The sequence below is a fragment of the Marmota monax genome, unplaced genomic scaffold, assembly GCF_021218885.2.
Source record: "Marmota monax isolate L192 unplaced genomic scaffold, Marmota_monax_Labrador192_F-V1.1 WCK01_AAM20220418_F8-fsc00178, whole genome shotgun sequence".
Classification (NCBI taxonomy): domain Eukaryota; kingdom Metazoa; phylum Chordata; class Mammalia; order Rodentia; family Sciuridae; genus Marmota; species Marmota monax.
This window is the reverse complement of record NW_026694501.1, coordinates 790,324-816,676: the sequence shown is the minus strand read 5'-3', so window position 1 is coordinate 816,676 and position 26,353 is coordinate 790,324. Positions and strand designations below refer to the sequence as shown.

General features: G+C 55.5%; 1 protein-coding gene and 1 non-coding gene across 9 annotated transcripts in view; one reads left to right on the top strand and one right to left on the bottom strand.

Annotated features, from left to right (window-relative positions):
• Gpat2 (glycerol-3-phosphate acyltransferase 2, mitochondrial) overlaps window positions 1–23,086 on the bottom strand; it is a 31,568-nt gene extending 8,482 nt beyond the window's left edge. For 2 of the 8 annotated variants that reach the window (XM_046420015.2, XM_058571396.1), the window contains exons 1-5: window positions 22,788–23,077; window positions 21,079–21,186; window positions 1,464–1,579; window positions 1,216–1,329; window positions 244–317 (exon numbers count right to left, since the gene is read on the bottom strand). In XM_046420015.2, the coding sequence (XP_046275971.1) occupies window positions 244–317; window positions 1,216–1,329; window positions 1,464–1,526 (251 nt within the window). In that variant the 5' untranslated portion in view covers window positions 1,527–1,579; window positions 21,079–21,186; window positions 22,788–23,077. Of the gene's footprint in view, window positions 1–243; window positions 318–1,215; window positions 1,330–1,463; window positions 1,580–21,078; window positions 21,187–21,689 lie in introns of all 8 variants that reach the window. The other 6 variants (XM_058571401.1, XM_058571399.1, XM_058571400.1 and 3 more) reach the window with 6 other exon arrangements.
• Window positions 23,087–25,961: 2,875 nt separating this feature from the next.
• On the top strand, window positions 25,962–26,092 carry LOC124076279 (small nucleolar RNA SNORA42/SNORA80 family). The gene has a single exon (XR_006846313.1). It is a non-coding gene; the product is annotated as a small nucleolar RNA SNORA42/SNORA80 family (small nucleolar RNA).
• Window positions 26,093–26,353: the final 261 nt, after the last annotated feature.

Here is a 26,353-nt window from a genome sequence, read left to right as displayed (position 1 = left end):
GCCCTAGTCCCAGCCCTCTCCCCACCAAGAGGAGCACAAGTTCAAAGCCTGACGCCCAGTGGGCAATCCATACATGCTCACAGGAGGAGCTGCGAGCGTGCTCACCTGCCTCTCCCTACTATGGGCATGAGGCGCTGGACAGGGACCATTCTTTTTCCATCACAGGAACAAAATGGCACTTTATAACAAAGCAGGACCCAGCAACCCTCCACCAAAAGAACCCTGGCCACCCCCAGCTCTGACCTGGTGTTCTCCTCCTTCACTAGGATCACGTTGCAGAAGCCCAAATCCATTATGCTTCTGTGGAAGAGGGACTCCTGCCCAAGGGGGCAGGGACAGCATGTACTGGAGGGCCTTTTCATGGGCCAAGGAGTTCCTGCCCAGCCCCTTTAAGTGGCCCTTCAATTCTACCAGGAGAAAGAATTACAGCACAGCATCTTCCAAAAGACATTTGACCCAGATCCAGATGCTGGCTCAGGAAGAAGGGTTCTATGCTCAAAACAGAAGCGCTGTATCCTATATGGAATTGCTGTCCTAGAGAGCAGCGTATCAAAAGTCTGGGAGAGCCGGGTACGCTGCTGCACACCTGTAATGCCTGCAGCACACCTGTAATGCCTGCAGCTTGGGAGGCTGAAGCAGGAGGATCATGAGTTCAGAGCCAGCCTCAGCAACAGCAAGGCGCTAAGCAACTCAGTGAGACCCTGTCTCTAAATAAAATACAAATAGGGCTGGGGATGTGACTCAGTGGACAAGTGCCCCTGGGTTCAATCCCCAGTGCCCCCACCCCCAAAAATGTCTGGGACAAGTTCTCTCATCAACATCAGAGGGACATGTGCCCTGGATCTTTGTTGGAATTGCAGGCCCCTCAGCACCAGCACATAGCATGGGTGCACAAGAGGGCTTCAACCATGTGCCTGAGCCTGGGGAAGTCTGAGTTAACGGTGTCCCCACAGTACTCATGCAGATGTGGCTAGAAACCAGCCCTCTAGGCACACCCTGTATTCCCTTTGGCCCCTCTGGCCTGGGAACCAACCATAGCCCAACAACACACCCAATACCAGTGCCTTCATTCCCTGAAAGACAAAAGCAGAGGTGTGGGGCAGAGAAGGGCCATGCTTGGAAAGGCATAAAAAAAGCAGCTTCCCAGGACCACAGCTCCCAGAACCAAGCTAACCTGAGCTTCCTAGGGTGGGGCCCAACCTGACCAACACTTACCCAGCTCTTGGGGGTGCAGGTCTGGCAGCAGCGACCCACAAAAGGACGATACTTCCCTAGAAATGGGGTGACAGCCTCCAGCTTCATCCCAAAGCCTGAGGACCACAGGCTGGTCTGGAAAAGGGCCACAGGGAGAGGTGAAAGGACTTAAGATCCTTGGCAGGGGAAGGAAGACACTAGGAATTAGGGACACAGGAGGGGAAGTAGGAGGGCAGAGGGTATCATGAGAATGAGAGGGACCACACTACCTCCTGGCTATTATGGCTGCTCCTCTGCTGGACTGGGGATCTGGATTTCAACATGGTGGTCATGAGGGTCTACAAGATCTGAGAACCAGCCACCTTTCTTCCCGTAGGAACCTGACCTATGGGAAGGTGAGAAGACAGAACCATATGGAATCTGAGCCATAACGCAGGAGCTCCTGAGGTGACTCCAAGGTCCTACCCCAGAACAGAAAGACAACATCCAGGAGAGCAGCAGTGAGGAGGAACCATACTGGAAGCTAGGAGTTCGCTCAGTTCAAAGACCCGTCTGTCCTTTAAACATCTCCCAGTGTCTAGATCAGGTCCCTCTCAGATCAATATGAGAGGCATTGATTGTCTTACCATCAACACCTACCCTGCCATCACCTAGAACTGACCAGGCCTGTACTGGAGACGGAGACTGCTACTGTGCAGAGAGAAAGTGCAGGACTGGATTGGCAGGACAGGGCATGGGACTGCCAATAGGAACATAATCATCGCCACAAGGGCACCAGGTCCTGCTTTCCTGCTCTTCCCCTCTCTGCCAGAAGACAGCTCTTTATCTACTCAATCATTACAGGAATGTGACTGGCTACTAGATGACGGACAGCAGTGGACTTTAGAACAAAGAAATGGTGCACAGACCCATTCACAAGGAAAACTCATCCAGCTGGGTAGGAAACAGATATTTCCACAATCAAACCTGTCTCATATGGCACAGAAGACATCAAATGGTAGACAACAGACCCCTCATACTAGCAAATGTCTAGGTTGCATAATATAGCAACGAACCCCTCCTGGCCCAAAAACTGGACCCTAAAATTCCCTCTACCCTTGGGACCAGGGTTGTGGCTCAGGGGTAGAGTGCTTGCCTGGTATGCATCAAGCACTGTGTTAAGTCCCTGGCACCACATAAAAAAGATAAAAACAAATAAAATAAAGGCATCGTGTCCATCTACAACTTAAAAAAAAAAAATCCCTCTACCCTGATCTCTCACTGTGCCCCTAATTATCTATACTCCTCACCCTAAAATACTATGAACATGCCAGTGTGGGAGTGCCCTCCCCTTCCTGCCACCCACAGAATTCTTCCCATGGCTTAAGTTCATGATGCCTTGGAAATACTCTAGGTCTCCCTTTCCTCCTTGAGTTGCCCAGTCCAAACTTGCTGGCCAAAGAGCCATGTCAAGCCCTCTTCCAAGGCTCAGGTTTCACTTCTCATCATCTCCAAGTGTCCTGAGGCAAGGGCTGAAACTATGTCTTCGGTGCGGCCACCATCACTCTGCAGGAAGGAGGAGCTCCATGACCGTGCCTTCCTCTCCAGGGATTCCTCAAGCTCTCCCCTTCTCTGCCCAGTTATACAACTCAGAGAAACAAAGCCAAGCGACAGGTTCTGGGGGACCCATCTCAAATGCACTCCATTTCAAAACTGTACTCACAGCCCCATTTACAGACAGCTGGCACAGTGAGACTCCAAGCCAAAGCTGCACTTTGGGAAGTCCTGATTCCTTGCAAGGAGGATATCTACATCCCCCCAGCCTCAAACTACTCCCATTCTCAAAATCTAACCACACTACACCTGTGCTAATCCTAAAAGGGTGGTGTAAAAGACAAGGGCAAGGGGTAACTTCCATCTGCCAATTAAGTCAGCTCACACAATCCAGGGCAATTCTGGGATATATCTTTCTAGGACCCAAGGTCTCAAGATGGGAACTATGGGTTGGGCACAGGAGTCCACCCCCTACAATCTCAGTACTCAAGATGCTGAAGCAAGAAGATCCAAAGTTTGAGGTCAGCCTGAGCCTATCTAGCTAGGCTCTGACACAAAATAAGATTAAGGAAAAAAATTGGGTCTGGCATGGGGGAAAACACCTGTAATTCCAGAGGCTGGGGTAGCTGAGGCAGGAGGATCGCAAGTTCAAAGCCAGCCTCAGCAACTTAACAAGACCCTGTCTCAAAACTTAAATTTTAAAAAGCTGAGGACATGATTCAGTGGTTAAAAGCCTGTGGGTTCAATCCCTAGTACAAAAAAAAGGAAAAGAAAGAAATTGGAGCCTTCTGCAGCTCCTGCCCTATGCCCCCTCCCCAGGACACCTACAGCAGAGGTTGCAAGCTGCATCCCAAGGGGCAAATGCAGTTCTCTCATATCTATTTTCTCTGGCTACATAATGCTCTAAACCATTATGAATTAGGGCCAACGTTTGAAACAAGAGAGCTTGTTATATAAAAATCAGGGTTTCCAGACGCTGCTGCTGTAAAAATAATGTTCAATTAGACATCTCTGAGCATGTAACCCACTGGGCCTTGGCTGGAAGCAGCCCAGAGGCCACTGTCTCTTCTGCTCAGCAGCCCAAGCCCTCTCGCCCGCCACCACATGTATCATGCGCACATCTGAGAACGCAGACCGGGATCAAAGCAGAGTCCAGGACGTTCGCGCCCTTCCAAGTACCGCGAGAGAGCTGATTTCGCGAGGCAAGGCTCCAACGCGGCCTCTACACCCCGAGCGCCCCTCGGCGCTCAAGGTCTCGCAGACCCACGGCAACGCTCCCTGAGCTGCCCCAAGGACACCCGGTCGTCCTGGGGTGCCACAGGCCGAGGAGGGAGCAAACAGCCCTCCGGCGCCACCCGCTGCCACAATTACCCTGAGGGGCTCCTCTGCGCCTCAGGCCCACGTGGCCTGCGCTCCACTCAGTCCTCTGCCCCGCTGTTGCCAGGCCCAATTCCCCGCCTAGTGCCAGATCTGAGTGGCCCAGCCCGTAAACAGCCCCCCTACTCTCACCTCACACCCTCCACCAACTCCCGCCAAAGCAGCAATGCGGCGAGGCAGCCAAAGGCGACGACGTGCAGTCTTACAGGCAGTCCTGGGAGCCAATTGGGACGCGCGCCGGGCCTGAAGCCCCGCCTCACCCGTGAATCCCGCCCCCCACGCGCTGCACTGGGCGCAGCCACGTGCCGACTCTCTGGGCGGGGCCTGCAGACGCTGGCGGCCGTCAGGCCCCTGTGCGGCTGCGGTGCCTGGCCCTTGTTGCCGTCCCAGACAGGCCGCACCAGCCCCTACAGACCCGCAAGATGTATGCGAGACCCGAGGCACCCAAAGATTGGACGAGGACTCAAGGGTGGGCAGAGTCCACCCTTGAGGACACAAGTTCTCGGGGTGTACCCCCCACCAAGCTGGAGCTCAGGCTCTAGCGAAATCCAAAGCTGGGGACGCATAGGAGAGCGCCGGGCACTGTGGGCACACTGTGACCCCGTGGCTCAGGAGGCTGGGCAGGACTGCAAGTTCAAGAGCAGCCCTGGCAACTTACAGAGATCCTGTCTCCAAATACAAAAGGAAAGGGCTGTGAATGGAGCTCCGTGGAGAGCACAAAAAGTACCTGGCGTGCTGGAGGCCCAGGTGGAACCGCAAATCCCACAGAAAATAAAGAGTTGGGAAGTAGCTCCTTGGTTAGGCACCCTGGATTCAACTCCCGGTACCTGCCCTCCCCTCCCCGCCAGAAAACAAGAGAGAGGCCAACAAGTCAGGCCTGCCACATCTTTTCCTCTGTTAATCCGAACTCCAGACCATACTCAGGGACCTTCTGCAACCACAGAAGGTTGCTTAGTTAACACCCCGTTCTGTGTCAGCCCTGAGCCCCGTGTCAATGAAGACCTGATGGGCTCACTGATCTTTTGACTGTTCCCAGAAGTCACCTGGAGAGCAGCAAGTGGTAGACATGCAATATAGAATAAGGAGGGGACGACTATGCTTTCTTCCTGCACCGCGGCCTTCCCCGAGAGCCCACTTGACTTGCAGAAGATTGCACAGTTTCAGAACATTGTGACCCTACGTGGGAGTCTGGCCAGGCCCCAGATACAGGAACCAGCACCCATCCCACCGCTGCTGAAGGGATTGCCCAGCCTTCCCTCCAGGAAGCCACCTCTCCCCGTTTTTGTGCCATCAGTGTGATGGTAGGCCTTTTGCTGTACATCATCTGGAGACAAGGACCTCACCTGGCATTAGACTGTGCAGAGGGACTCTTGCCCCTTTCTCTGGGGACAACCAGGGGGTGAGGAAAATGAGATGTCATGGTTATTTTTAGGTGTCAACTTGACTGGGTTAAGGATGCCCAGATAGCTGGTAAAGCATGATTTCTGGTATCTATGAGGGTGTTTCTGAAAGAGCCTGGCATTTGAATTAGTGGACTAAGGAAGACCAACCCCTTACCCCATCTGGGCAGGCACTATCCAGTCAGTTGAAGGCCCAGACAGAACAAAAAAGCAGAGAAAAGGTAAATCCGTGCTCCCTCTGTTCTGGGGTTGGGACACCCACTTTTTCTTGAACAACACAGGAGACATGCTCAAGGGCCCCTTTTGGAAATACCCCTTCTAGCCACCCCCAGGAGCTCTGAGCACAGCCACCCGGTGGTCCTCTGGTTCCCTCTCATGTGTCTACTGCTTGTATCTGCTTGATCTTGCTCTTCTGTAAGGTAACTGTTGGTGATGCTCCATGTTGCTATCCCTTCCATTATTCCAGAATCTTCCATAAAGTCTTTTTAAACATTGCAGGAAACCACAGCTAAGAACACAGGGGTAGAGTTTGGGTGCTGATGGCAGAAGAAATCAATGCTAGATGCTGCCCACAAATGCCCAGTACACAGGCCATCTTCCCCTGGACAGGACGAGCTCCTAGAGGAGACACTGGAATAGGAGGCAGGGTCTGAAGCCCTTCTATAAAACTGGGATCCTATGAAGACCAGGGATGGGGTGGAAAAATTGATGGGTTGGTGGCCTGAAGGAGGAAGCCACCAGGCTCTGAGCTCTAGCTTCCACGCCCACATCTTTATCAACAACTTCCATGATGGCCTAGAGGTTAGATTTAGCCTGATAACAAATGTCACAAAACAATAAACAAGAGCACAGCAATAAAGGGGGATCCGCCTTCCAGCAGATGTCAATGAACAGAGTTAGGATTCCAAGAGATTTTGAGAAAAGAAGAATATGACCCAAGTGAGGCCCAATCTAAGAGTCTCTGATACCTGGGGACAGTTTAGTAGAGTGGGCAGAGAACTTCTTGTTGGGGTCTCTGTCTAATGAGACTCTTTACTTTGCAATGATTTCAACTCAAGGAAGCAGAAGTCAAAAGGTGATGTAATGACTGTCAGGTTCAGGCATGGTGGTTTCAAGCAGTGGTACTGCTTGTATCTGCTTGATCTTGCTCTTCCTGAAGACACTCTCCAATAAAAAGAGAACTGACAGCAGCCCAAACTCACCCCCACCCTTTAGTAGCCTCAGCAGAAAGAAATTTCTATCCCTGAACATCCAAATGAAAGCCCCAGGGAAGACTCTGATTGGTCCTGCTAAGATGATCTGCCATCGTCTGGACCAATCATGTTTCTAGGGGGTGTGGTATTTGGAGCCATGTTGGTTGTCTTGGCCCAGACCACTGCCACCTCTCCTGAGTTCAGCAAGCTGGTACCATGACTGACCACCCCAGCAGGAGTGGAGTATGGAAGCCTTGGTTCCCTCGGGAAAGGGACAAACACCACGTTTGCTACAGCGTCTGATGCTGACTTTCCAACTCTAGACTGGGGCTGATGACCTGCTTCTTGCTATGTCCCAGGGCCCAGCAGAGAAGATGCCACACTGTGGACTCTTGATAAGTGTTTGTCAAGAGGTAACTGCCTTCTGGCTGGACTTCGGTTCTCCATTTCTTTTGTCCAGGGGTGATAATTGGCTTGCTTACTTCACAAATTGAGTGGGGCTCAGTATGGTCACAGAGTGGGCAGGCTTGCTCATGGTCGCACAACAATGTGAATGGACTTACACGACTGAACTATGTAACAATGGCTAAGGCATAAATTTTATGTCATATGTGTTTCACCACAATTTAAATGGCAAGCCATGCATGGTAGCGCATGCCTGTAATCCCAGCGACTTGAGAGGCTGAGGCAGAAGGATGGCAAGTTTGAGGCTAGCCTGGGCAACTTAGTGAGACCCTGTCTCAAAATAAAAATGGTAGAATGCCAGTGGGTTCAGTCCCCAGGACCACACGCAGAGACGCATGAAACAAATATAACACACAAAACAATGTTGGTCTTGCAAGAACCCGTCAGAAGGAGAGGGGCTCAGCCCTGCAGGCAGAGAAACAGAGCATGCTCCCAAGGTGAGTTTTGGGGGCAGCAGGGGCCCACGGAAGGAGAGGCTGAGTGGGCCTGATGAGAGGTGTGCCTTTGTGTTACTAAGGACTCCCAGACTCTGCTCAGGGCGCATGTGCGTGAATGCCTGCTGGGGATGGAACTGTGGCCTCCTGCCTGCCCGGCAAGCGCTGCACCACTGAGCTACACACTCAGCACCCCCCCATACACCTTTTTTCAATACTGGGAATTGAACATCAGGGCACTTGACCACATCCCCATTCCTTTTTGTTTTTCATTTTGAGACAGGGTCTTGCTAAATTGCTGAGGCTGGCTCGAACTTGCAATCCTCCTGCCTCAGCCTCCCCAGTTGCTAGGATTACAGGCATGCACCATGGCGCCCACCCACCCCAAAATTTTTTTTTAAACAATACTGATTTACTGACTTAAGTGACTGAAAAGTTCAGGGGTAGGTTTCAGGCTGATGCATTCAGGTGCTCAGATGATGTCACCAAGAAGGTCCTTGATAACTTCCCAAATCGGTTTTATTCTATGTGGATTTTGCTCTTGGGCTGATTGCTTTGGGTAGCAAATGCCACTGTGGCACTGAACTAACCAGACTTGGGCTGTCCTACCTCTGGGCTTCTTGGCATAGGAAATGCATCTTATCATTTAAGCCCTTTTGTGTTCAGCTTTCTTGCATCTGAAAGGATTCTAACCAATCCACCCATTTCTGCTCTGCCCACTTTCTGGCTCCAGGGCCAGGTACAGACCAGCACTGAGCAGCAATCCCACTCTGGGAAAAGGGTCACTACATGGTCTTTCCCCGGGGGATGTCCTGACAGGTTCTGCAATTTCCAGGCTGTACTTGGGAGCCAGTGGCAGGGGGCACAGTGACACTCAGGCCCCTGAGCCTTTCCTCAAAGAATTGCTTCTTTCTAGATCTTTCTCCTGACAGAGTCCCTTTCCCAGAGAGCAGGGCTCAGGGTGGTGGGGGTTTTGGTGGTTGTGGTTTTTCTCTGGGTGGAGAGAATAAAGCAGAGTGTTTTAAGCGCAGATAACTGTGGGTGGGCCCTGGGGTCCTGCGCCATTGCAAAAGAGCCCTTATGGGAAGCAAATCTATATAATCAGTTGCCAGCGAAGCCCTGAGCGGGCCTGTATTCATTCCGCACCCCGCACAGCAGCAGGGGAAATGGTCACACTCCCTCAACAAAAACTCATTCTGGCCCAGCCCCAGGGCCTGCAGATCCACCAGCTCTTAACCACCACCCTCTCTGCCTCTCCGGTCCACAGGTAGCTAGTGGGTGGCTGCTGCATTGTCTCTGGGAGCGCTGGGGGCGATGGCGGGCTGGCACTGCTGTGGGCAGGGGAAGGGCCTTCCTTTGTGCAGCCCCCAGAGCCCCTCCCTAAGCCACCCCTCCCCGCCTCGGGGTTTTGAATTCAGCCCACAGACTTTTCATGGCTGTAGCAGGCAGCGTGGTTGTGTAATAAGCAGCCAGCCATACAAAGCTGAGCTCCAGCTGGGTGGGCAAAGACCATGTAGTGCCCCTTTTCCCAGAGTGGGACTGCTGTTCCGTGCTGGTCTGTACCTGGCCCTGGAGCCAGAAAGTGGGCAGAGCAGAAATGGGTGGATTGGTTAGAATCCTTTCAGATGCAAGAAAGCTGAACACAAAGGGGCTTAAATGATAAGATGCATTTCCTATGCCAAGAAGCCCAGAGGTAGGACAGCCCAAGTCTGGTTAGTTCAGTGCCACAGTGACATCGACAGAGATCCAGGTTTCTTCTACCTTTGCATGCTGCCCACCTCAGCAGGCCACCTTTGTTCTCAAGCCAGTTTCCCCTCGTGATCACAATATAGCTGCCATGGTTCCAGGCATCCCATCTAGAAACGATAGCACACAGCACAGGAGACTACCTCTTCCCAGATACTTTTAAGAGTGAGAGAATTTTTCCTAGAACCACCACCCAGCTAACAGCTTTTCTGCCGTGTTTCCGTGGGGCCAGAACTGCATCTTAGCCAGCCTCCGGCAGGGGGAACAGGCAAACCATGCCTGACCTGAAGAATGCGGACCACTCCAATAGCACAAGATCCTAACACTGTAGCAGATGGCCCGGGTGTGTCTGCTGCACAGGACACAGAGGCTCTTCCCACGCAGAGGTCAGTAGAAGGGGAATGGAATTCTGGTCCTGCTTTCTCCACCAGTTGTTGATCCGGGACAAGACATGGTCCCCTGCCAGTTGCCTGCCCGTTGTCACCTTGTCAACACAACTCGGACTTGACATGGAGGCAGTCACCAGCCAGGGGAGGGATCGTGACAATGGTGTGGCAGCCCTCTGCCCGTTGATGGCTGGTGAGTAGAGAGCCAGTCGTGGGCGCCATGTCTCTCCACAAACCCCGGGACTCAGCCCGGCACTGCTTCCTCCTGCTTTCATAACTCCGGGTAGCTCAGTTCATGCCTCCAGCCTCAGTGTCCCCATTGTCTGGGACATGGGGAAGAGAGAGGACTGCTTCCACAAGGGCCCCTGAGGCTGGCCACTTCTCGGTCACCATAACAAATGACTGAGATCAAAGTACTCATGGCTAGGATGAGAAAGAGGAAAAGGAAGAGCCTGAGGTCCCAGAAGCCTCCTCGAGGGCACACACCCCAGTGACCCAGAGACCCCCCCCCCCGCAGCCACCTCTTAAAGGTGTCACCACCTCCCAGTAGGGCCAAGCTGGGGACCAGGCTTTACCTCATGAACCTCTGGAGGGCATTAAAGGTCCTCCAAGTGGGACAGGGACCTCAGGCTGACATGGGATTGGGACTGTGGCCCCTACAGGCCTGCTGTGATTTCAGGTGATAGGAAGTCACTTGACTTAGGTCCAATAGGCAAGAGCAGAGGCAGACCCCAGGAAGGACTGGTCCCCAGGCTGGGGAGCCCTCGGTCAGGATGGACTGCTCTCCCTGTCCCCTGCTCCTGGCCTCTGGGGTCTCCCCATTCCCGCCAGCACCTCCTTTCCATTTACATGGGGAGGGGTGCTTTCTCAGCCCCTGCTGTGGGGTCCCATGGATAACAGCCTCCTGGCCTCTCTGAAATTGTTCCAGATCCCTAGGAGGCAGTCCCTCCTGCTGTCTATCTCCTGGCCAATCAGTTCTGCCGTAGAGCTCTGGCAGAATTAGCCAAGGCAGACACCTGAATAGCTGCTCCAGGGGAGGGAAAGAGCCAGGACAAGGGTCGTCTCTGGGGTCCAGGAGAGGGATGGGTGTTCCTTTGAGGACCTTGTGCTTCAGGGACCGGGGGGAAGGACAGACTTTAGGTGTTCTTCTAATGTCCCAATCAGGTACTACTATAATCTCACTCTGAGTCACTGCAAATCTTTATTTCGTAAGTAGCAAAAATTCTAATTCAAATGACTCAGGCACAGTTTGATCCAGAGGTCCAAGATGGCATTATGTCTTTGCAATATTTTCTCTGAACATTCACTTTCACTTCTATTTCTATTTCTCTGCAAGACAGTTTCATTTTCAACTAGCTTTTCCTCTATAGAGGGGAAAAAAAAAAAACAGCTGTCTCCAGAGTTTTCATCTGGTCTCAACCCCAACCTATAGGAACGCTTTATACCCCAGGGTTTCAGAGAGGCGCTGAGACTTTCTCCGATAGGCCTGGCTGTGGTCGGGTGCATCCGAACGAACCAGCTCCTGTATGCGAGGGCAAGGGGGTGCCTGTGGATCAACTCACGTGGTTCCTTCTCCACACCCCCTCCAGGATGCAGTCACCTTCCTTGGGGTCACAGGGACCTCAAACAGATTGTAGGAGACTATAGAGAATGGGGGGGGGGATGAAGCAAGTGTCCCCACATCTCATCTCCAAGATCTGGATAGTTTGAACAGGACAAGAAATCAGATGTACGGGGTGCTGACCCACAAGAGGCAGAATGATGGTCCCCACAGTGTGCACACTGTGTGTGGCCCCCAACCCGGGATGTCTGGGCCACATGGTGAGAGGGAATCGTGGGTGCTAATCAGCTCACTTTAAAGAGATTATCAGCCAGGCTTGGCGGCACTCCCTGGAGTCCAGGAGTTCAAGACCACACTGGAAAAATACAGCACGAGCCCATCTCAAATAAGTAAGTGAACAAACGAAGGGATGGCCCTGGATTATCCAGGTGGTCCTAAGGCAATCTCCAGAGGGCTTTTGGTGTGGAAAACAGGGGTGGAAGGGGAGTGTCAGAGTGTGCCCTGGGAGTTCAACCCACCAGCTGCTGCTGGCTTTGGACTTGCAAGGGAGCCAGAAGCCAAGAATTAGGGGCAGTTCAGAGAAGCTGGGACAATCAACACACTCCTCCAGAAGGAACAGTCCTGATCTTAACCTAGTGACACCCAGAAGTGTAAGATAATAAATGTGGGTCACTTTAAGCCAGTGAGTTGGTGGTGATTTGTTACAGCAGCGATAGGAAACAAACATTGCACGAGGGCGGGAGAGAGGTGTGCATTGACGGCAACGCAGGCTGTGTGTGTAATCTTCAATTATTGATATACACATTTTAAAAGTCCCCATATAGGTAAAATTCAGTCATATAGTTAACCCAGTATGCTCAAAACACTTTCATTTCAACATATAGTCACAATAAAAGCACAAATGACCTATTTGACCTGATTTGCCCCGAGCCTTCTGAATCGAGTGTTTTATGCTCCCAGCCGATCTGTTTCCTGATCCCATTTGAAGTGCCCCAGAATCACATGTGGCCAGGGGTTAGTGCTCTGCAGGGCACAGGCCTCATAGCTACCTCTGATTGCAAGAGTGGCCACAGATGGCCGCGGCCAGAGCATTTGTGACAGAGACAGTGAAAACCACCAACCCCTGCTGGTGTGTGCGAATGAGTTCTTTCCTAATCAGCGATCGATGGACCGAAGGCCACTGTGTCTGTACTTCTCAAAGCCCCAAGCTGTGGGCTCCACCATGGGGGGCAAGAGGCGCCCAGCCCAGAGGACTGAAGGCCACCAGCCTCGTGGGGAAGGGGATATCCGGTGGAGTTGAGGGCGGAGGAGTCCCCATGGAGCATGCACAGGCCAAGAAGAGAATTTTAAAAGGTGTTCCTGGAATATTCCACCTCTAAGGACTCGGTGAGCTCAGAGAGGAGGCCAGTTACAAAGAGAGGGGGCGTGAGAGGGCTTCGTCTTTGGAAAGGAAACAGAAGGCAGTCAGCGGTCCAGGCTTTGGACACAGAGCCCAGAAACTGCAGGAGGAGTCAGATCAGCTGAGAGAACCGGGTTTGATCTTGCAGGCTGAACAGGAGCAGCAGGGGACAGGCCAGCAGAGGAGTGGAGGACAGCGGCTGCTTCCAGGGCAGTGTCCCTGAGGCCGCGCTTACAGAGGACAGCCAGGCCAGCTCAGGGAACTGGCTGACGGTTCGTGACGCAGTGGTGGGTGAGGGGCAGCCAGGAGAGCAAGCAGAGCAGGGGCTGTGTGTGCTCCCATGTCCCCACCAGCAGGTGGAGAGGGTGGAGATTTAATCCAGCTATGGCATTTGGAGGTGGGACCCCTTGGGAGGGAAGATTAAGTGAGGCCACCCGGGTGGGTCCCTGGTCTAGTGGTCCTGTAGCTTTATAGGAGGAGAGACCTGAGCTAGATGTGCTATTTCCCTGTGTGATGTCCTGTGCCACACTGGGACTTTGAAGAGTCCCCACCAATGAGAAGGCCTTCACCCGAAATGCCACCTGATCTTGAACTTCACAGCCTGCAGAACCATAAGTAGGATAAACCTTTATTCTTTATAAATTACCCAGCCTGTGGTATTCAGTTATAGCAACAGAGAAAGGGCTAAGACAGGCTGCTATAGAACGTGGTAGGGGAAGTTTGTGCATCACAATATTCTGACTGGAAACCTGGAAGTTTCCAAGTGAGGTCTTCCAGAGCCCAGCAAGACCAGGAGAAACACACAGGCCCCTCCAGGTAAGATGGGGAGCAGCCTCAGCCTCTCCCCACATGCTGACAAAAGAGCACTGGAAAAGCCAGAGAGAGAAGGAGCTGGACAACCTTCCTGGAAGGGCCAAGTCCAGGCCCCAGCATTCCCCAGGCCTTGCCCCTCCCCCTAGGCTGAAGCCTGAAGCCCTTTGCTCAGCCGTATAAGAGTTCCACCCACTCACAGTGGCCAATTGCAGGTGCCTGGCCTTTGACCTTGGCCCGGGACAACAACATTTCTTTTCTTTGGAGCACGTGGGCTCCAGAAGCTGAGACTACCATTCAGCCACCTTTCACCATCTTACCTAACCTTATAAAAACCATTCAAAAAGGGACCATATTTACCCACTTCACAGGAAGGGATGAGGAAACAGAGGTTCAGGGAGAAGGGCCCCTGTGTAGCAAGACAGGCTTGGCGATGCTGCTGTAACAAACAGCTCTGAAATCTCAATAGTTTGCTTCTCCCACCTGGCCCATGTCTCCCGCCCCTGCAATCTGCTGGTACTGGGGCTTCAGGCCAGTTAACCAGTCTGGGCCAGTGGTCTTCCAAGATGGCAGATGGCAGCCTGGGAACGCAACTGGAAGTCCCATGAGCCCTACCCAGTTAGGAAGTGGGGGCAAGATTTTAGCTCTGGAGCCTAACATCACAGTTCTTGCTCGGACTTCTGCAGTGTACAGCTTCTTCTCCCCCAAACAACTGCGAAAACACCTTGCAAGCTGCATGGGTGAGACGCACACCGTGGGTGTCAACACCCTGATCCCTGTTACTTCTCCACCCAGGCCCAGGCAAAGAGGGCTCTTCTAAGCAGGGACAATCAGGTCACATAGCCCCAACCCTTGGCTTGCATGCTGGGTCCCTGCTGAGTCCCATGACCTCCTCCATTGCCCTCAGGTTCGCTCAGGTGCCTCCCACAGAGATTCCTTCTCATTCCAGCGGAATCTGGATGAATCTGGAGCCGCCTGCAATCCTGGCTGGCAGCTAACAGCCCTGCTAATCTGTTAATTATCTGCTTCTAGCTGAGGATCCTGTTCACTGAAAACTCAGCCCCTCCTTGAAGGGCTCACCTGCCTCTGGCTGTCTCTGCTGGCTTGGGCGTAGTCCCAGCATGCTCCTGAGCCCTGCACCCTGGGTCTCAGGGTCACTGTGGACAGAGGCGTTCAAGGCCACCTCCTGCAGAGCTCACCTCCTGCAGGTGTGAGGATGGGGCGTCACCTCCACCCACAGCTGAGACACCTCTGCCCGCTCTGCTGTGGGAGGCAGGAGCAATTGCCTCAGAAATTATTGGGGAGGTGGCAGCCGTGGGAGGAGGACACAGGGAGCAGATTTCTAAAGGCCTGCTGGGGGGCTGGTCCGAGGCCCACTGCCTGGAGGGGCTGCTGGGAGTCTAGGAAGGGCCCCCCTCCAAAGGTTCGGCCTCAAGCCCTCGAGGTTCAACCCTCCTGGAGGACTTCCTGATCGCAGCATTCTGAGGCTGGAGACACCAGGGCTCCAGGGGACCCCTGCCCTCCCTTGTCCCTCCTCTCCTGGTGTGTCGTCTGGCTGGCCAGGCACAGATACAGAATGGCAGTGTCAAAAACGCTGATGAGTGAACAAAGCAAACTTGAGGAAAAGGGTATACACCGTGATCCCATTTTTCTAATAAAACTCATGAGTGGTGTGTGTGTGTAGTGTACATTAGTGTGTATGTTGATGGGGATCAACCCAGGGCCTTGAGCCCCCAGCCCACTGTCTTAGTCCGTTTTTGCTGCTGTAACAAAATGTCCTGGAGTGGGTAATTTACAAACAACAGAATGTATAGCTCACAGAGCTGGAAGCTGGGAGGTGGGAGAGCTGCTGGTGAGGATTTGCCCCCTGCTCTGTAGCGCCCCCTAGCGGCATCCTCCTGTGGCACAGAGACAAACATGCTCTCTCAGGCTTCTTTTAGGAGGGCACTTAATGCCATCCAAGAGGACGGTGCCCTTCAAAGGTCTCCCCTCTTAACACCACCAGCTAGAGGGTTACGTGGCAGCCCACCCTACAGGAATCCCACCTTGTAAATGAAATGTCCTCAGGAGAGGAGGCAGCAACCGCGGGGGGGTGGGGTTCTGCTGCTAGCCATTGTTAGCTGGCTGCTTCTCCACAGAGGAAGAAAATCCCAGCAAAGAGCCAGGAGCCAACAGGTTCCTATGAACCCCAGAGTAGTCAAGCCCACCCCTAGGGCTTGGAGTCCGGGAGAGCGACCGTCTCCCTAGGCCAACCTGCATGAAAGACACACTTTTTTTTTTTTTTTTGGTACCAAGGATTGAACTCAGGGGTGCTTAACCACTGAGCCACATCCCCAGCCCTTTCTATGTTTTATTTAGAGACAGGGTCTCACTAAGTTGCTAGGGCCTCACTCAGTTGCTGAGGTTGGCTTTGAACTTGTGATTCTCCTGCCTCCGCCTCCCAAGCCACTGGAAATCCAGGTGTGCGCCTCTGCCTCTGGCTGAAAGAAACACTTCTGAGGGAAAAGCCTGGGAGAGAAAAAGGCAGAAGGTGAGGACTTTGGCCAATTCCACTTGGAAATCCAGAATGTTCTATCTAGAATCCGGAATCCGGAAACTGCAGCTACCATTGGTTTTGGTGGTCCCTCCCTGGCTTGGCCTTCAGGGACATGACCTCCACGCAGTCATTTTGGAGATGTGGACTTTGGGATCCAAAGGCCTGGGTTCAAGACCTGACTCTGTCACTAACCATCTGGCTCTGTGACCTGGGAAGTCCAGCTGACCCCTCAGAGCCTCCGTGCCTCATCTGCAAGCTGGGGTGACTACGATGTCTCCTACCTGGTAGCCCCTCTGGATTCTCACTAGGACTGGCTGGTGTGGGGAGTGTCACCATTCTCTGAACAAGACGACACCTGGGCAAGCATCAAGACGATCCCAGCGCTGTAGCAGCCTTCCCAGGACCCTCAGGGTACCCGCCTTGCCCTGCCTGGCTCCTGCGCCTGGGAATGGTCCACCCTCTCTCCTGCTTCCCAGACACGCAGCATCACTCTGTCAGCTTTGGAGAACATCTTGGAGATTTTAGACAGAATAATTTCCCTCTTTCTCTTGCACCTGTCTGTCCCGGAAAATTACACAAACCACAGGCTCCCCCCACGTGCACCCAGGCAGCCCGCCCACGCGCACCCACACCTTCTCCCTGCTGCACCCTCACGTGCCCACAGCCGATGTGTCCCTCATCAGCCAGCAAAACAGTAGATGGAGGCATGGGAGGAAGCAGGGCAGCTGACGTCCCCAACCTGAGCGATGCCACCACCAGGCCACGGGCCCCAGCTGAACCCTCTCACTGCGGGGCTCCAGCTGGGGCTAGCTCAGGAGCTGGGCCTGGGTGGTTGGCCACCCTCGGCCAGCCCTGCTGAGGCCTGGACCTAAGTCTCTGCATGAGGTGGCAGGTGGCAGTGACCCTGTGTTCCAGCTGAGGACTGAGGGTCACGTGCCTGTTGGAGGCAGAAACTAGATGACAACTGCCAGATTCTGTGTTCCTTCTGTTCTGCCTCCTGGACTTCTGGCCACTAGTGACCTAGAAGGCGAGAGAGCCAGGGGACAGGGACAGAGAGCTTCTGCTGCAGAGACCCACCTGGGGACCACAGGCTCCTCCTCCATAGCACCAGTGCCCCTGCAGCCCCTGCCCGTCACTGCTGGCCACTGCTGGGGCGGGACTCAGCCTGCTCCCCTTTCCCAGGGCTCAGCCCTACACAGCACACAACTCCAAGGTGGGCTACGGCCTTGCAGTGCCCAGAAAATGCAGGCGAACTCTGAGCACTCCAACCCCGAGAGTGTGAATCAATGTCCCAGGATGCAAGGCTTACCTGGGACGGGGGCGCCCTGGCCTCCAGCAAAAGCCAGGCTCATTGGCACACACCTGTAATTCCAGTGGCCAGGGAGGCTGAGGCAGGAGGATCTCGAGTTCAAAGCCAGCCTCAGCAACTTAGCAAGGCCTAAACAACTTAGCAAAACCCTGTCTCAAAATAAAATTTAAATAGGGTCGGGGGTGTGGCTCAGTGGTTAAGCACCCCTGGGTTCAATTCCTGGTACCAAGAAAGAAAAAAATAGCCAAGTTCTGCAAGAGGCCCCAAGGGACCCACATGGACCCCTCCTCCCACCACCACATAGGGAGCTGATGATGCGGAAGTAGGGAAATGAGGACTGAGGGGCAGTGGCCGAGGACAGGCAGGGCTCCGACCTGTTGTCTAGGATGATGGACTTTTCGTTCAGCGTTTGCTTTCCAGGGCTGCTCCTGGGGGCCCTGGGATAGGCTGAGGTCCGGTGCCCCCCCCGCAACATACCCACCAACCCACCCACTGGACCCTGCTTCCCTCTCGGAGACGGAGAGGCGGAGGCTTCCCGGGTGCAGGTGCGGCTGCAGGACCACAGAGCCCTCCTGGAGGAGGCAAGGCTGTGGGAGGGAAGAGCCCTCGTTGTCAGGAGAGCGCGCCAGCCCCTTCTGCACGGTTCCCACAGCGCCCTCGCCCTGGCTCTCCCACTGTCCCCTCCCTTGCGTCTGCCCTGCAGCCCCGCAGGAGCCAGAGACAGCATTCTAGGCAGCAGGGGGCTGGCCTCAGGCGCCAAAGAGAAGGGACGTCTGTCGGCAGTCACCCAGAGATGGGGCTTGGGGGACCCGGGGCCAGCCCGGGGGCTGAGCTCGCCCTATCCTGTCCAGGGCCATAAATATGCTGTGCTCTTTGACCCAGTCATCCCACTGTTTGGAATTCCTCCCAGAGACATAACTGCAAAGGGAAAAATAGCTATACGTGCACAGCTGTTTATAGCAACGTTATTTATAAGAGTAAAAGAGCGGAGCCGGCCAAAGCGCACTGCACGCTGAAGGAAGGAGTGTCGACAGGCGGAATATTTATTATACAGCCCAGAAAAATGGTCAACTTGGAAGATCCTTTGTACATGGACGTGAAGGCAAGTGAGAACCCAAACCTGAACCTTCTTGCAGGGGCAGAAGGTGACGACTGGGGGCCCCTCCCGGCCACGCATTGGCCCCAGTGCTGGAGAAGGGCAGGGTGAAAGGGACCAAGACCTGCCCTTGGGGAGGACAGGAGGGAACACCCCAGAGACCAGCCTCAGGGTAAACCATGAACAATAGACAAAACAACAGGCAAGAACTTCCCAGAGGAGGGGATAGGATGATGAGTTTCTGGGCCGCCTCTGTCTCTTACTGCCCATGGAGCTTGGGCTCTGGTCACCGGGAAGAGGTCCAGCAGAGGTCCACGGGCTCCCGAGGCAGGAGTGAGGCCCAGGAGTCCGGCCAGAGCTGCGGTAGGGCATCGAGCCTCAGCCACAGGGGGAGAATCTGTCTGGCTGCCCTCAGGAAGCCCATTAGCCCTGGGGGCCTACGGGTCACCTGGGGAGAAGCTGTCACCTGGGGAGTGAGCTGCGGTCTCTGCTAACCTGTGAGGTAGGGGCCGGAGAGTGACTGCTTCTGAGGGCTGGAGGTCTACCCTGCCCAGCAAGGCCAGATCTGCAGGGGGAGACATCCTACGGTGGGCTGGAGGGAGGAGTTGGAGACAGAGGTGGCAGTGTGACTGCTGGCCCGCATCCTGCCCACTCCATGAGGTCCGTAATACAAGAGGCAGCCACTGGGAAGCAGTGCCCTCCCCAGCTCCGTCCTGGTAGGAGGCTCTCTGGAGGCCCATCCATGGTCCCAGAGCTGAGAGGGAGCATCCTGGGGAGGGGGACACAGAGGGAGCATCCTGGGGTTGGGGGCACGGAGGCAGAGCACTGCAGGAGGCCCCGTGTGCAAATCCTGTGGCCAGTGCAGGGAGCAGGGAGGCCACTCTGCCCCAGGCAGCTAAGAGACTCCCAGCTCCCAGCCGTGGGAGGCACCAGGCAAACACAGGAGCCGGGGAGCTAAACAGCCATTAGCAGCGATGGAGAAGCCGATTATCTGCACGGCTGTCAGGAGCATCTCCCGCCCCCTCGCCCCACAGCTGGGGGGGCCCAGCTCACAGGCCTTCCCAGAGTCACTGCCTGCCCAGGGACGCCCCAACCGGGAAAGGAAGCAACAGGCTGGACATCTGGGCTACTCTGTCTGGCTTTAGCCTTGGGGACCTGGCTCTCCACCTAGGGACAGGGACCTGGAGGCCTGGACCTGGCTCTCCACCTAGGGACAGGGACCTGGAGGCCTAGAGGCGAGGCCACCTCTGCATCTGCCCCCCCCCCGCCAGCTGGGGGTGAAAGTACAACCATCGTGCAGGGACATTGGAGGGGTCTCATGAGACAGTTTGTCTGAAAGCACTTGGCAAGTGATAAGGGAGGACAGGACACTGCAGTGACGATCCTTCTGTCACAAATCCAGCCCTTGGGGACTTGGCTATCTTTTCCTTCACACAGGGAGGGCGGAAGGGTGGCTCAGGGAGGCTCTGCCACCTGACCCCGTGTACACAGCTGCCCACAGAAGTGGTTCCCGCTGCAGGAGCCAGAAGGAAGGTCAGAGGGCCCCAGCTCTGCCGTGACGGGGGTCTCCAGGCCCCGGGGACAGCACTGCAGACCAGCTCTGCGGCTCTGAGGGATCACGCCCAGGCCGCTGGGGACCTGGTTTTGTCCCTGGCTGGGGCTGCTGTCCAAGCAGTCTGAGAAATGAAGGTCTCCAGCCAAAGTCGGCCTCTTCACCTCTGGGGGGCTGCACCCCTGGCGAGGGAAATGGGGGCCATAGGCAGCTAACGGGGGTGTGCCTACGGAGGGGGAAGGCACGTGGCAGGCCACCCCTCCTGTTCTGTCGGAGGCCCTCGGAACCTGGCACCTCCCATGATGCTCTGAACTTGACACCCACAGAGGTCACTGGGGAGGTGGGACAAAAATCACACCCCGTGGGGACCGGGGAGGCGACTCACAGGACAGTGGGGGAGGGGAAGCTTCTCTGGAGCCTCCCTGGCAAAGTGAAGGACGGGTGCTGGTGACTCAGGGACAGTTGGGGAGTACACAGGGGAGGGAGCTCAGCCCTTGAAGCCACCATGGTCTGCACCAGGCACAGTGCCTGAGGGGTGGCCTGCCACGGGCCTACCTCTGGCTGCTGGGCTTCTCCTCTGCTACCGGGGTGGTGGATAGGCTCCGTCCCCCCTGCCACTGCCAGGCTGTGGGAAACAGGGGGACGAGGACTGAGCAGCAGGGTGCTGAGCCCCGGAATCTCACTTCCAGCTCTGCAGACAGGACAGAGAGGACGGGTGGTCCCTCCTGCAGTGAGAGTGGCCCAGCTCCCTGCAGGCTCCCGCGGGCCACCCAACCTGCCACCCAGTGTGCAAAGCCCTGGTGGAGCAGGGGGGAAACAGCACAGCTCGAGCAGGGCACCTCTTGCCCAAAGTGGGGTGGCATGGCCGTGCCCTGTCCTCTGGGCCCACGGCAACCTGCCCACCCCTGCAGCCTCCGCCCAGCCCTCTTCCCCTGACATCCATCCCGTCCATCACCAAGTCTCACCAGCTGCTGCTCCCAGCCCTGAGTGGCCCGGCCAGCCCTGGGGGGGCGGGGAACCAGCCACAGGGGGCAGGCAAGGCCGGGCTTCCTCCCCCCCACACCCCTCCCGTCCCTCCTCCACTCACTGGCCCAAGAGAGGCTCTGGAGGCTCCATGGCGTCAGCTCCACAAGCAGAACTGCCCCTGGGCTTGTTCCCCGTGGTCTGGCTGTCACAAAGCTGGGGCCATCTAGTTCTGAATGTCAAGTGAAAGGACAGGTCAATGCTTCACCCGGAGAAGGGCACGCCCGCCAGCCCCACTTCTACCACTGTCCCCACCCAGGCCACAGCCCTGGCCAAGCAGAGGCGGAGGCCCAGGTTCAGGGAAGGGCGCAATTGACCCCGGCCACCTAGTGAGGGAGGGGCAGGGGGTCTTCTCCCCACTCACTACTGAGAGCCTAGAGGCCAGAGAGAAGCCAGGAGCCCCAGCCAGACTGCCTGGGGCCACACAGGAGCCCTGCCTTAGCAGGGTGTGGAGGTGACAGCGTGAGGAGAAGGCAGGCCAGTAGCTTTCTAGGGAGTCATGGCCCTGGCCACAGGGCAGGACAGACAGACTCTGCCCTTTAGTACACCATCTGCACTGCTCTCCAAACCAGCCACGACCCTAGGCCCTCACAGCCGCCTCCTCCAGCCTGGGACGTTCCCAGGAGCAAATTCCCACTCCCGCTCCAGCCAGCATGGTCAGGGAACCAGGCCAACCTCAGCTCTGATCTCAGCTCCAGCCGACTGTGTGACCTTCGGTAAGTCACTTTCCCTCTCTGTGTCAGGCTAGCTCTGGTCTTCAGAATCACCCGGGACTGAAGAAAACGCATGTTCTTGGCACATCCGTAGCGGTTCTGGGTCGATGTGTGTACTTAGAAACGCCTGCTGCTCGCCCTTTGGGGACATGGCCATGAAGGATTGTGTGTGGCTGGAAGCACCCTGTGGAGTCCCTGGATGGACCATATCACTGCTCTGGACCTCGGTCTTCTTCCCTATGAAGAACCCTCAGAGAATCCTGTGGGTGTTAACAGGTCCCATGGGGATGACATGGTGACGGTGCCTGGCCACATGGCCAAGAACTCCAAAGGGACAGGGCTCAGGGGTTCAGCTCTGCCATGAGCCACAGCTGGACAAGACGGAGGTCCGTTTTCCCCTGGTCTGTCTGTGGGCAGCCTGGGGCACTGGGTGCCCTGACCCACGAGGGAAGGCCTCTCTGCGGTGGACAGAGCCCCTGCCCCGGGGGAAGGGGATGCTCCAGCAGAAGCCTGGCCTCCCTTCCTGCTGCTCACACTGTCAGCTGTGAGCAGGCCTCTCCGGGCCTCAGTGTCCTGTCTGTGAGGTGGGTGTGATGATACACCCAGTCCAGAAGAAGCCCATGAGTAGCTGGGCATGGCCATTCCCAGGGACCCTCCTCTCCCTTCCTCCCTGCTGGTGCAGGCAACCTTCCATGAGAGAAGGTGCCCAATGTTGGCTGCTCCAGTCCTTCCACAGCGAAGGCATTACCCTGGGCTCAATCCTAGATGAGGTAAGCTGGGAGGAAGAGACTTCCATGAAAAATACCCCAACGCTGTTTTTGGATATACGAGGGTATGTTGTCCAGTGCTGTGGCAGCCCTCTTGTGACCTTGAGGAGGCAAGCCTAAGGAAGAAATTGTTCTTGATCCTAACGTTGAGCTGCTAAATTAGCCATCCCTGGCAGCCCTCTGGCTCTGTTAATAACATCATAAGACATTGTATGCCTTTGCACACTTTGGCTGGTTACTTACAGTCAAAGCATCCTAACTGACACAAAGGCTCAGCATTATTGGGTACCCACCTGCCTGGCCAGCCTCATTTTCCACCACTGCCCTGCTGAAGCATCTCTGGGTGACGCTGCTTCCTCTGTTTGAACTGCTTCCTGGGAGGCCACCTTGGCCTCCTCTAATTGGTGAACTCCTGTCCTGGGAACAGGTGCCCACAGATCCTCATGGCCTGGCTGTCCTCCACCCAGACACCGGAGAGGACACCTGAGGTCCCCAGCTGCTGGGGACAGAGCCGGGCTCGGCACCCCGCAGGGAAGCTGGGTGCCCTCCAGAGCCTTAGACAGCCACTCAGATCCACATGACAAGACGGGAGGGAGGCAGGGCAGGGAGCCGCACAATGCCACCGCCAGCCACTGAGGAGGGGGTGGCATAGAGCGGGGAGCGGCAGGATCCCGCCCCAATCACGAGGATCACCCCTGCACACGTCCCTCAGCCTGGGGACCTGGGGAGGTGAGGGGACAGGCAAGGGAGGGAGGTCTGGCCTCAGCCTGGGCAGAGGCGAGGCCCCTTGCGCTGGGGCTCAAGTTCACCGAGCTCCTGAGAGCCTGAGAAAGGGGCTTGGGGGCGGGGAGCCTGGGGTGGGGGCGGTACTTCGCCCTTGTGGGGCGGGGATCAGGGTTGAGTAGAGGTGGCTGGGCTCTGGGTGCCCCTGGAGCCCCGCTGTCCTGGCTGCCGGCCTCCCTGGGCCCAGCCCTGCTGGAAGCCAGCAAGAGAGCTCTCTGCAGGACTGCGCCCGCTGCCCACGGGGCTTGCCTTCCCCAGGCCAGCGGAGCCCCGGGCAGGGGAGGGCCGGCAGGCCAGGAGCCACAGCCACAGCCGCAGGCTTGTTTTTTATTTTGTTTTATTTTTTAGTTGTAGTTGGACACAATACCTTTGTTTCGTTTATTTTTTAAAGATTTTTTTTAATTGCCCAAGAACGTCTCTTTGTTACAAATTTAAAAAAAAAATATTCGAGACAATGCTAATGTATCTCTTACCTCCCCCCTCCCCCAAATAAATTTCTCCCCAAAGGTAACTCCTTCAGGTAGTATTTTTTTTTTTTAGTATTTTTTATTTTTTTAATAAAGATGATACATAACTCTCCAAATCTCCTACACACACACACACACACTTAAGCAATATCGAATGTCTAAGATGAAATGTTTCCTTCTCCCAAATCATCGATGATTTCTCGGCTCTTGCCCTGCATCTTTTGAACTTCCTATTCAGGATGTAGATATCGGCTGTTTCTTGGTCCCCGGATGTGTCATCCTAACTCTCGGGGTTCTTATGACTTCCCCAGCATTGACACCCCACCAGCCAGTCCTACCGTGGTGCCATGGTGGGTTCAGTCTCCCCCAAGAGGGCTGATGCCTGGGGTCTCTTCTATTTGGTTCTCAGCCAGGGGACAGTGCAGACCCTCAGTCTGGGGTGCACAGGGGTGTCTGCCCACCCCGTCCACCCCGTGTGTTCAGCAGGGCTGGGCAACTCCTGCAGGGACCCTGCACCAGGCTCCTCCCCTGGAACTGGGGGGTTGGACCTGGTCCTTCCGACCTCCCCAGGAATGCATCCTGGTGGCTGTCCTGGTGGCTGTCCTGTGGACGTTCCGACCTGCACACTTGCCTTGCACCTTGTCCCATGGCCCTATTCCCTCCCAGTACCCTGAGTCAGTCCCCAGGCAAAGACTCAGCCCAGGGGACCAGACAGGAGAAAGCCTCCAGGTCCCATCCCCCTGTCCTGCTGCTGCTGCTGGTGGTAGTTCAAAAAACAAAATAAACACCAAAATATAAAAAATAAAAGATAATAAAAAAATTAATATTTCTAGGATGCGAGTCTCCAAAGAGCAAATAGCAAGAAGCTGCTGGTGGAGCCAAGTTTGGCAGAGGCAGAGGTGGCTTTGTTCCTGGGAGGGGCCTCTAGTTCAAGCGCATTCCCTGGGGACCCGGCTGGAGCTCCCTGGTGGAGCTGCCCAGCATGGAGGCCCTGGGTCCTGTCCCCAGCACATAAACACAATTCCCGGAATGCGACCCCATGTGCTTTGCTGGTAATTAAAGTGGCTGTTCATGAGTGTTTCCTCTGCCTGTTTCCCTTGTTTGTTTGTTTGCAGCGATCGCTGGGGTTTCTGAGTGACAGGATGTTACCACGGAGGTCGGAGAGCTGCCCAGCCCCGGGAAGCCTAGAGGGTCAACCAGCCAGGAAGCCAGATCCTCCCGGCTCCCAGGGCGATCTGCTGCTCAGATCCTATGGGTCAGTGTGGGGACACCAAAGGCATGATCAGATGTGCCTTCCTCTATTGCTCCTTACCCAGGACACATGTAAAAACAGTATCCCACCCAAAACAGAGGCGAGAGTCACCCTTGAACCGTGCCCAGTCCTGTCACCAGGTGGTTTCATAAAAGCTGTCAAGGCTCCACACGCAGCTGTAGGCTGAGGAACACCAGGGAGGAACTGGGTCAGAGAATGGGGGACACTGAGTGGTCCCCAAGGAGAGGAAAGAGCGTAGGGGTGAGGCCAGTATTCAGGTCTCTGTGTTGGAGTGTGGTCAGGGTCTGTTGTGCAGGTTGGTCACTGCACTCTTTGCTTCTTGTCTCTGTCCCTCTTCTCCTGCTGTGCCAGTGGGAGGTCAGTCACCCCCTCTGGTAAGCAGGACCATCATGTGGGGGTGGGAGAGGGCAGCTTCCCTAAATGCAGGTCCAGCCCTCCTGCAGCCCCTCCACTACACCTCCAGCTCAGCCCCCGTCTCCTCCTACACATACATCCATCTTCTCTGCACCCCCCGACCCCGGGGTGTTCACAACACTCCATACTGGTGGCCGCTACCATGCTTGAGAGAGGCCGACAACCCTCCACACTCTTGAGCCTGCGATCCACCGGGAAAGATAATAGCAAAGAAAGAAAGAGGTGTGGGTGCTCAGCTGTCCAGGGCGGCCAGGGCAGCAGGCACCCGGACTTGCACCGTCTTCCAGAGAACTGAGGACCCATGCCCGCCCCTGGCAGAGCTGCCTGCCCAAGGTCCCCGCCGCACCTGAGCCCCTGCTGATTCCCCAATATCCAGGCTCGCTGCCGTGCTGGGGATCAGGATCTGGCTGCGCTTCCCCCCAGGTCACCCCCTTCCTGGGCTGCAGGGATGAATGGAACAGACCCTGTCAGGACTAGAGTCAGTCTCCACCCACAGCCCAGGGGAGCACTGTGTCAAGAAGGATCCTGATGCGTGGGTTTGGATTTAGGGGGATTCCCCTGAACCACTCATAGGGTCCCATACAGAAGCAAACTGTGGCCCTGAACCTTTGCCTGGCCTCTGTACCTGCAGGCTGCTGGCCCTGAAGTGGGTCATACAGTAGAAGAAACAAGGGGGGGGAGGGGAGGAGGAGGAGGAGGGTTGGGGGAGGGGGGGCTGTTCTAAGGCTGCCGCTGGGCTCTGGAGGGACAAAGGTGATCTGGACACATGGGGTCAAATGTGGCCAAAGATTGTCCTGACCAGACCTTGATGGTCCTTTGCTGCTACATGTGAGCTCTTTGCTTCTGGACGGTCAGCTTCTCTCCTGGGAAGCCTTTCCCAGGGGGAGCAACACAGCCCAGGGCCAGGAGAGCAGGCGGGTGC